The sequence below is a fragment of the Lacerta agilis genome, chromosome 8, assembly GCF_009819535.1.
Source record: "Lacerta agilis isolate rLacAgi1 chromosome 8, rLacAgi1.pri, whole genome shotgun sequence".
Classification (NCBI taxonomy): Eukaryota; Metazoa; Chordata; class Lepidosauria; order Squamata; family Lacertidae; genus Lacerta; species Lacerta agilis.
Window position 1 is genome coordinate 72,294,665 of NC_046319.1, and position 11,026 is coordinate 72,305,690.

Consider the following 11,026-nt stretch of genomic DNA (forward strand, 5'->3'; position numbering starts at 1 on the left):
TTACTGTTGTCTGTATTTGTATTAGGGTAAAGTAACTGCCTTTCTGTTCCAGAAGGAACAGCTACTATTGGGTCATTTAAGCTGATGTATTTGGATCCTCAGTCTTATTGGTTTCCATCAAAAGGCAGAGTTGTGATTGCTTGAAATTGTTCCCTCCAAAATGTATCCCTTTCGAGCAAGTTCCCTGTCCCTATAAATGTAGCTTCCCTCTCCTCAATTAGTCAGCCTTGTCTTGTTGCCTGAATAAAGAATTGTTACATGAAGAAACTGTCTCCTGCTTACTATGTCAGAGAGCTGAAATCACTTACCGAAATAATTAACCCCACGCTACAACAGATAGGTTTGAATCCCTGCGATGGGGTGAGTTCCCGTTGCTTGGTCCCTGCTCCTGCCAACCTAGCAGTCCGAAAGCACATCAAAGTGCAAGTAGATAAATAGGTACCGCTCCAGCGGGAAGGTAAACTGTGTTTCCGTGCACTGCTCTGGTTTGTCAGAAGCGACTTAGTCATGCTGGCCACATGACCCGGAAGCTGTACACTGGCTCCCTCGGCCAGTAAAGCAAGATGAGCACCGCAACCCTAGAGTCGTCCGCAACTGGACCTAATGGTCAGGAATCCCTTTACCTTTAGGTCCATCAATTACCATATAGCATATATTCAATGTAAAAAAACAGCAACAATTTGTTGTTGACAAAGGACAGTTGGACATATAGCTGTCCAACTTCAGTAGCTTAGGGCCTCATGAAACCTAAATCCAGCCCTGGGAGTAGTCTAAACCACTGAGCCTCCTGAGTTTGTGGTGGCTCGAATCCCCGCAATGGAGTGAGCTCCAGTTGCTCTGTCCCAGCTCCTGCCAACCTAGCAGTTCGAAAGCATACCAATGCAAGATGAGCACTGCACCCCATAGTCAATTTTAACTGGACTTAACCATCCAGGGGTCTTTTACCTTTGCATAATTCAGTACAGTGGTACCTAGGGTTAAGAACTTAATTCGTTCTGGAAGTCCATTCTTAACCTGAAACTGTTCTTAACCTGAGGTACCACTTTAGCTAATGGGGCCTCCTGCTGCCACTGCATCGCCGGCACACGATTTCTGTTCTCATCCTGAAGTAAAGTTCTTAACTTGAGGTACTATTATGGGTTAGCGGAGTCTGTAACCTGAAGCATATGTAACCTGAAGCGTCTGTAACCTGAGGTACCACTGTATTGCCTAAATGGGCAGCTGGATGTTGGAGTAGATGATCCAATAGCATGAAAGCTTTTGGGGTGGTGGTGGTGGCAGGTACTTTGTCCAGGTACCAGATGGATCAGACCTAAGAAACCCCACTATTTGTCTCCTTCCCCAAACGTATGTGCCAACAGAAACAATTCTATCAGCCCTCAATCTGAGCTTGTTTCTCTTGACTCATCCACTTCTACTGTTACCCGATTCCATTTGGAACAAGCTTCAGCTCAATTCCTCCCTCAGAGTCTCTGCCCAAGCACTCGGCCCCTTTCAGAATCTGGCAACAGGCTTGCCTCCTTGAAATAGCATCCCATTGTGAGCCTCTTTGGGGCCATCCCTCCAAGCTTCATTTACAAACATAAATGCTTGCTGAGCCATCCTTCTGCAACCCGATGCCCTCCAGAAATTTTGGGCTACAGATCCCTTCAGCCCCAGAAATGCAAGCTATAAGATTTGGGGAAGGCTGTAATAAGCACTCTCATTTAAAGAATTTCATAAAAGAAACAGTCGCTTCCAGAGCAGGTGCTCAGATGCAAAGGAGGCCAGGAATCCTGTTCCTTTAGCAGACTTGCAGACAAATTCCCCCAACCATTATTGCTCATGCTTCATTTGTGAGCAGGTCCGAAAAATTGAGTCTAGTGGAAATACGACCCTCAATGATTATTTTTTTTAAATGCACATGCTCAACCTAGCTGCCACGGGAGGAGGTGAAAACAACCAGAAAAGCAGACTAGAAAAATGAACGCAAATAAAACCTGAATAAAATCTGAGGCAAAAAGGTTGAAAATTAGAACGCCAGACAAAATTAAAAACGGAACAACTAAGCCTGTACTCAAGGGAAACTGTGGATGAGCCCCAAGAGATGGGAGTCGGTGGTGGGCCCAGTTGAAGGGTGTTGTCAGTGCTGATTCCATCATGGCCCCATTTTCAGTAAGGCACTTCCCAACCTCAAGTATTTGGGGTCTCCTTCAAGGATTTTTACATCAAGGTCATGTTAATACTTGACTAACACCCGTCTTTGAAAAAAACACCACCCATTCTTGTTTGAAAGAACCCCTCCTTCTCTTGGGGACAGCCAACACTAATGGATCACCTTCATTATTCTTCTTTTTTTAAAAAAGTGACCCTCATTGAACCACTGAAATTGCAAGCAAGTAACTGGAATCCCTCCAACCTCAGTGCCTAACAATTTGTTCTGTGTTCTTTTACTTGAGTGTGCATATTTTTTGTTCCTGAGCAGTCTCAAGGTCAATCAACATTTCAAGGTTTTAGCATCAGGGATGGGAAATCTGTGATGCTGCTAGTCTGCAACTTCCATCATTCTTGACCATTGGCTAAACCACTGGCTGGTGCTTATGGAAGCTGGAGCCCAGCAACATGCCAAAGGTCCATCTTTGTTTTACGTCAATGGCAAGGAACCTATATTTGTAAGCTTCAATAGGCACTTGGCTGGCCTCTGTGAGAACAGGATGCTATAACTGATAGGCTGTTTTGGACTGATCCAGCAGGGCTCTTGCATACTATAACCTGACCTGAATCCATGGGATAAGGATTTTGTGAGACAGAAATTAAAATAAGCCAATTACAGAGTTAACTTTTCCTTGTGATGAATCTTTCTTGTGAATGGAACTCAGCACTGAAACCGTAACTCAACATCCTGGGGGTGGGGTGGGGGTAGGAGAAACAACCCAACAACAACAACAAAGTTATTTAATTACATTTTTTATTGTGTATGTGTCTGCTGTCTATCTATCACCTATCACCATCGTTACAAAGGCACCCAAGATGGTCCACAAGTTTAAAACTCTAAAGCAAGTACTTCATATAAAACAAAGATTGACAGAGTCCTCTTATGCCAACTGGGTGTTCTGCCTTGCTGGGGTGAATAGCAGAGCTGAACCAAAATTTCTCAGAAGTGATGTTACTGAGGAAAATCATTGAGAATTTTCTCTTTTCTTTACCCTTTTTGTCAAATCTCAGGTGGTAGAGCATGAAACTCTTACTCTCAGGGTTGTGGGATCAAGTCCCACGTTTGGAAAAAAGATTCCTGCATAGCAGGGGGTTGCACTAGATCACCCTTGTGGTCCCAATTCTACAAGTCCACGATTCTATGAACAATTTCTCTCTTTCATTGCCCAGGAAAAGGGTGGAGAATCTTGGGAGAGGTCATTTCCCCTTTACAGCTCTTTCTGTAGGCAGAGACTATTCCTTGTGAGGAAGGGCTGTAGCTCAGCAGGAAAGCATCTTCTTCGCATGCAGAAGTTCCCAATCTTAATCCCCAGCATCTCCACATGGAGCTGAAGGAGACACCATTCCTGAAACCCTGGAGAACAGCTGCCAGTTTGTGTAGACAGTACTGATCCAGATGGACCTGGGCATCTTGCTATGTTCCTAATGTTCCTAATCAAAGGGCTGTGTCACTGTTCCAAAAACTGGAGTGAAAGCTCAGCTCACTGGGACTCAATCCCAGCGGTGTTAGAAGACCCTTTCTATTTAAAAGAAAAAGGAGTGCAATGCGCTTTTAGATAGGGAAGCATTCCTCTTTCCATAAACTCTCTTTGTATCCCACAAGTTGAAACTCAAAGCTCCCAACTCTGTTGCCAGGAGTAGGAAAGGTCAGGGTGAAATGAAGGTGGCTGTGTGCTCCCTTGGCTATGGGAGAGCGAGCGAGACCCAGCTGGCTCACAAAAGGACTCCTTGAGGCAGTCAATAGACAAAGAGGATCAGCTGTCAAGGGAGCTTGGGGGCTGCCCAAGGGTTTTAAGTGCCTCTCATCAAAAGCAACAAGCCCGACGCCAAGCTTATATTTACCCGTTCACCCCCTTATGTAACTGCTGCGGCTTATATACTCCCACTTGGACTCTTCGTTGCCAGAGAGGCAACAGCTCGGCAGAGATCTTGCATCCTATCACGATGAAGACTCTGGTCAGCCTCAGCCTCAGCCTCCTCCTGGCTACTCTCCTGGGTAAAGGTGAGTCCATGTCATGGGGGCAATGCTGTTCCTTGACCTGCCTATTTGGTGTAATAATAATAGTAATAATAAATAATTTGTACCCTGCCCACCTGATTGGGTTGCCCCAGCCACTCTGGGAGGCTAGAATTAAGTACAGTGGAACCTCGGAAGCTGAACACCTGTAAACTCAAATGTTCCAGCTCCTAAATGATCGAAAACTGGAAGTGATTGTTCTGGTTTTTGAATGATTTTTGGAAGCTGGACGTTCAGCGTGGCTTCCGATTGGCTGCAGGATGCTCCTGCAGCCAATTGGAAGCTGTGCCTTGGAAGTCGAATGTTTTGGAAGTTGAGCGGACTTCTGGAATGGATTCCGTTTGACTTCCAAATGCCACACTTTTGATTTCAATGGCCCCTGAGCCCAGCTATCTCAGTTTGGAGGATCTAACCCAGTGCATCCGCTGCAAATGCAAATATTTTGTTGAGTGTCCTCATTTCTAATTAGCTTGCCTCATTCATACAAGCTTGTCTCCTTCCACTTCCTCTGCTCCTTTCCACAGGCTCCTGCCTAATCTGCGAGACCTGCATCAGCCCCGGCGAAGGCTGCACTGGCCTGGCTCATCCCTGCAGAATGAATGAAGACACCTGCCTAACCATCGTGGGAATGAACTCTTTGGGTGAGTGATGCAAAGAGGGACATGCAAGTCCCGCTTGGCCTAGTAAAGGGAGCAAGGTGGTCTGATTCCCGCAAATTTTAGGCTTCAAGGAGCATCAGTTTCCTTTTCCTGTGTGCTATCCATAAATCTTCCTTTAAGCTTGCAAGCTTGCAGTCATATCTCTTTGCAGGCAAGGAGGACGTGAGGACAACAGTGATCTCCTGCTGTTGTTCTCCACAGACTTAAGGCAAAACTGTCACCTTCACTGCATTCTTTTCAGCACTTGCTGAAGACATTATTATTTAGGCAAGCCTACCCAGATGTTTAAAAAGTGTGTATGCGTTTTAATTGGTTTTAGACTATTCTGTTGTGGTTTCTTGCTTTTATTGTTTTATCTTTTTTGTAAACTGCTTTCAAGACTGTCCGTCCCCCAATCAAGCGGTATATAAATTTTATGAAAGAAATAAAATATTCATTTAAAGCAGTATCATACCACTTTTAACAGTCGTGGCTTACCCCAAAAGAATCCTGGGAGCTGTAGTTTGTTAAGGGTTCTGAGATCTCTTGGGAGAACCCCTATTCCCTTCACAGAGCTGCAGTTACCAGTGTTCCTTGGGATGGGAAAACCATACAATCACAGAATTGTAGAGTTGGAAGGGACCACAAGGATCATCTAGTCCAACCTCCTGCAATGCAGGAATCTTTTGCTCAAGGTGGGGCTCAAACCCACAACCCTGAGATTAAGAGTCTCATGTTGTACCAACTGAGCTATTGACGGTTAAAGCTGAATTGTAGCTTTGTGAAGGGAATAGGGGTCTCTCCTAACAGTTCTCAGCACGCTTAGTGCAGATGGGGTCTAATATTCAGTGGCATGATCCTACTGATTGCTCCCACCAAGGTCTTCTGAGGCAAGAGGGCAAAGCTGAGCAACTGGAACATACACACGTTGTGATGGGAGCAAGCTTTTCTTGCTGAGATTTTTTGCAAATGTTTTCAAATCCTCAGCCTTTTGCAAAAAAAAAAAGAGAGAGAAATCTACCATGAACCAGCTCTCTTAATGGCTGTTTTTCATTTTCCAGGTGGTGATGATACCACAGAGACCCTCAAGACCTGCATTGCTGCTGAAGATTGCTATTCTGGTTCCATCAGTGTCACCACCAATGCCGGGCTCCACCTTCAGAGCATCTCTAGCTGCTGCCAGGATGACCTCTGCAACCGTTGGGAACTGACCTGTATGGAACTCTCTGCTTCTCTCCTCTGAGCGGTTTTTCCTTGACCCATGCTTTCTAGGCACGAGTCCCAGCAGCTTTCCCCTTGTCCTGCTCCTTTCTCAGGGAAAGCCTGCTCTTTCACTTTAAATTGGAGCAAACAACAATCTGGACAATACCCAAATTGCTGTTTGCTCCAGTTCAGCACTAAAGAGTCACTTTACGACTTCCTTGTGGAATGCCCTCCCATCAGATGTCAAGGAAATAAAGAACTACACAACTTTTAGAAGGCATCTGAAGGCAGCCGTGTACCAGGAAGTTTTTAATGTTTGGCTTTTTATTATGTTTTTATATGTGCTGGGAGCTGCCCAGAGTAGCTGAGGAAACACAAATAGTAAATACACAAATACTATAAATCGTAAAATATTATTATTATTATTATTATTATTATTATTATTATTAACCCTGGTGGAAATTAGCCTTCACAGTACAGCCGTACCTCTGCTTACATATCCCTCTGGTTACATAAACTTCGAGATACGTAAGCAGCAAACCCAGAAGTATATTTCCGGGTTTTTGCTGCACATGTCTGCGCATAAGTAGTCTCTCCGGGATCCCGCCAGACCTCTGGAACAGATTTCGTCCACAACCGGAGGTACCACTGTACCTCATTTCAAAACCCTGGATAGGCCAAGGACCTCTGGAATCTTCCACTGCTCAGAGATTGGGGTGGCATGAAACAATGTGTTGTGCCCCACAGTTTAGGAGTGACTGGGCTTTACATGGGTTTTTCTCCGCAGTGCCACCTACAAACCTCACCTCCAACGGATTGCAGTGTCCAGCTTGTTCTGTCTTTGGTTCCAGCCACTGCAAGGGGACTGAGATGTTGAATTGCACCGGAACAGACAATCGCTGCATCATGGTATCTGGGACGTTGAATGCCGGTATGAGTTTTAAAAGCATATACTTTAGTACTCTGTCCTCTGTCAATTGATTTCAGTCACATAATGCACAATAAGAAGCAACAGACACTCAAACTATGATTTCCAGCAGAGTGGCCAGCCATATTTGCCTCTCACAGCAAAAGCAACCAAGAATCAGCACAGAGGAGAATCAGGGAACATATCTCAAAAGCCTTGGCTGTGCAGAAAAGTCTCAACCTAAAGGGAGACATTTGCTGAACGAAAACATCTGTCATCCCTGGCTATCATAGCTGTCAACCCTCCTTGCTCAACCCTCCCTGCTGTTTCCCAATGCTATATTAAGGGAATTTCCTGCAAAAAAGGGGGAAAGGTTGACAGCTATGCTGACTATTGGCCATGCTTGCTAGGGATCATGGGAGTTGTAGTTCAGCAACATCTGGAGGGCCAAAGGTTCCCCACTCCTGATCTAAACTTTTAATTGCTCTCTGTTTCTCCAAAGGGGAGGATGAGAGCCAATGGGTGGAAAATGCAATGGGCTGCTGAATAGTTGGAGGTTGGAGCCAATGATCATTGTTTAACTGCAGAACAGGCAGCCTTGGGAGGAGATGGGCTCTCCTTCACTGTTGGTACTTAAGCAAAGTAGCCTTTGCCAACCTGGTGCCTTCCAGATGTTCTGGACTACAAATCCCATTAGCCCCAGTCAGAATGGCCATGCTTAGATGAGCATCATTATTATTTTTGTACACTATACCATGTATCGTACTAATTTATAATACTTTTGACACCCCTCGTAGAATCATAGAACTGCGGGGTTGGAAGTCACCTTGAGTCCCTGTAAATAAATTAAACAAACAAACAAACAAACAAACAAACAAACAAACAAGCAGATTGCTAGCAGATCCCCTATTCCCCTCACAGAACTACTCCTGGGAATTGTAGCTCTGTGAGTGGAATAGGGGTCTGCCAACAACTCTACATAGCCCTTTGCAGGAAGCCATGTCTGTTCAACATGATATGATATTGTTTTACATGCATAGTGCAGATGGGACTGTGGTCAGAGTCCGATCAGTGCTTGGGTGGGAGGCCATCTGAGAAACTCCTGTATGCTGCTTTCAGTGCCATGGTGGAAAAAATGTGGTATATAGTGGTACCTCAGGTTACATATGCTTCAGGTTACATACTCCGCTAACCCAGAAATAACGCTTCAGGTTAAGAACTTTGCTTCAGAATAAGAACAGAAATCATGCTCTGGTGGCGCAGCGGCAGTGGGAGGTCCCATTAGCTAAAGTGGTGCTTCAGGTTAAGAACAGTTTCGGGTTAAGAACGGATCTCTGGAACGAATTAATTACGTAACCAGAGGTACCACTGTATAACTGTAAGAAAAAAATATCTACATATTGGTTTTGTAATACTTTTAAAATCACTCAGGTAGTCCTACTGAGGATAATAGAATGGTGAGGATTAGGGCTGGGCGTTATATTGCCCCAAACCGGTTTGAAGTCCATATCGTGATATCGGTTTCATAATTTTTGACCTGGCAATATATTGTGAGTCATGATGTGTGTGTGTGTGTGTGTGCGTGTGTGTGTGTGTGTGTGCGTGCGCATGCAGTGCAAAAATCACAATGTGGGAAAAACCGTGAAGTCAGCCAATTCCTCTACATAGCTCCACCCTTATTCCAGACACCACAATATATCGATATACAGTGGTACCTCGGGTTACGTATCTCTCTGGATACGTAATCTTCGGGTTGTGAACGTGTATACTTCCGGGTTTCGCCTCGTGTGTGTGTGCAGAAGGGTGCCTCCGGTTACAGACTTTTCGGGATGCAGCTGGGCCTCCGGAACGGATCCCGTCCGTAACCTGAGGTACCACTGTATTGTGATATAATGTGATATAATGTGATGTTGAAAACCAGGTATCACCCAGCCCTAATGAGGGTGTTGATCATTTTTTCCTAGACACCCTCCCCCCTGCCCCAGAATCATGTTCCCTAGGAAAAGAGAATTAGTATTTAAACCAGGGATAGCCAATATGGCGTCCTGCAGATTCGGCTGAACCACAGCTCCCATCACCCCTGCTCATTTGCCGTGCTGGTTGGGGCTGATTAGAGGTGGAGTCCAGCAACGTCTGGAGTAGGGTTGCCAGATGTGCCCATTTCCCGGGGACAGTCCCTGGATTTGTGAATAAGTCCCTGGACAAATTCCATCCCTGGAATGTCCCCGGATTTCATGTAATGTCCCCGGGAAACGCAGCAGCAGCAGTCTCGGCAGCCTCCACCTTCCCTGACCCCAGTAACTAAGCTGTGAAGGGAGGCTTCATGTTGCCTATCGGAGCAGCCTCCCAATTCCTACTTGCGTGCAAGCAGGAGGGGGCAGGGATCTCTCAGTTAGGCAATGGGAAGCCTCGCTTCCCAGATGAGGGACCCCCACCCCCTCCTGCTTGCACGCAAGTAGGTATGGGATTGGGGCTGCTCCAAAGGGAAGGGAGGCATCGTGGTACCCAAGCCTCGCTGCTGCCGCTGCTCTCAGCCCTCCTTCTCCGCCTTCTATGCCTGACCCACTGAGCACCACTTCCCCATCACCACCACTGAAGTACCAACAACTTAGGGGCTGCCCAGGCTCATGGAGAAAGGAGATAGAAACCTCGGAGGAAGGGGAAACATGGCGGTTGAGGTCAAGGCGGCCACCCCTCTGCCACCTCCATCGCCGCAGCATCAACGTCCCAAACATGTTATTTATTTATTTAAAGTGTCCCCGGATTCACTGAAAAAAATCTGGTAACCTTAGTCTGGAGGACTCCAGGTTCCTCATCACTGGATAGATGTGAATCCTCATCGCTGGATTGATGTGAATCCCAGTGTTCAGGGGAGAATGCCAAAACATAGGTTGCCAAAACTGCACCTCCTACACACACGTAAGACAGAGCTACCAGCAGATTCAGTCTAATGTTAGGTGGTAAAAATAAATAAAAATAGAAGACCCCACACCCCCCATCCCTGGAGGTAGTCCTAGCACTACCTAGAGATTGAGTCTGGGGCCTTCTGCATGTGAAGAAGTTGTGCATCTGCCACTGAGCAAAACCCTTCCCCGTCAAGCTTTGTGCTGCTAACCAACGCCACCCTCTGCCTGCAGGTGGTCTTCCCTCTACATTCACAGCAAGAGGATGCAGCACACAGACGGCCTGCTCATTGCCCTTGGGGACGGCCCTTTACTCAGCAGGAGTGATCTTCAACCTCGACAAGGTGTCATGCAGCCCGGCCCCGAAAGCCACCGAAAGCCACTAAGGGAGAAGAAGGTGGTTCAGGAACAACGATCCCTGTGAAATGCCCATGGTGGCATCCAAGCCATTCATCTCAAGCCCTCTTAGGCCACTTTTAAGAGTCGCAGCTTCCCCCAGGGAATCCTGGGAACTGTCATTTGCTGAGGATCGCCTAACAACTCTCAGCACCCTTAACAGCTCCCAGGATTCTTTGAGGCAAGCCATGACTCCTAAAGTGGTATGAAAGTGCTTGAAAGGTATGGCATGGATATGACCTGAGGATTCCATTGCCCTCTTGGCTTTCCACCACAGTTGGAGGCAGCAATGCTTCTGAATAGCAGTAACTGGATACCACAGGAGAGGGCTCTTGAGTTCGAGTCCTGCTTGCCGGTTTCCCGCAGGCATCTGGTTGGTCCCTGTGAGAAATGGATGCTGGACTAGATGGGCTACTGGCCTGATCCAGCAGGCACTTCTTATGTTCTTCTTACGCTTCTCTTCCTCTCACCGTGTTCGGGGCGTGATTTGTTCCTCATATCCTTCTGCGTTGTCCTTCAATAAACTGGCATGGAAAGTAGCAAAAATAACACACATCATTTTTACGTCCGCCTCTCAAGGCCTGGCTGGGGCCAGGGGAGACTGGGTTCCAACCTGGTCCAGGAAGCTGAAATCTAAAAATATCCCTGTACCTTTTCTTGTGTTGACTGGAGAAAAACAGTCACATACCAGTAACAAAAAGTGAGAGCTGGAGCGTGGGGAGGCAGAGAAAGAGGAAGAAAACCTCTTAGGTTTTGGGTCAGTTTTGCT

The 11,026-nt window shown here is 46.4% G+C and overlaps 1 protein-coding gene across 1 annotated transcript; it reads left to right on the forward strand.

Annotated features, from left to right (window-relative positions):
- The first annotated feature begins 4,137 nt into the window (after nucleotides 1–4,137).
- On the forward strand, nucleotides 4,138–10,377 carry PINLYP (phospholipase A2 inhibitor and LY6/PLAUR domain containing). Its single transcript, XM_033158758.1, has 5 exons — nucleotides 4,138–4,195; nucleotides 4,735–4,851; nucleotides 5,910–6,062; nucleotides 6,839–6,982; nucleotides 10,096–10,377. The coding sequence occupies exons 1-5, from the start codon at nucleotides 4,138–4,140 to the stop codon at nucleotides 10,245–10,247; spliced, it is 624 nt and encodes a 207-aa protein (XP_033014649.1). The 3' UTR covers nucleotides 10,248–10,377.
- Nucleotides 10,378–11,026: the final 649 nt, after the last annotated feature.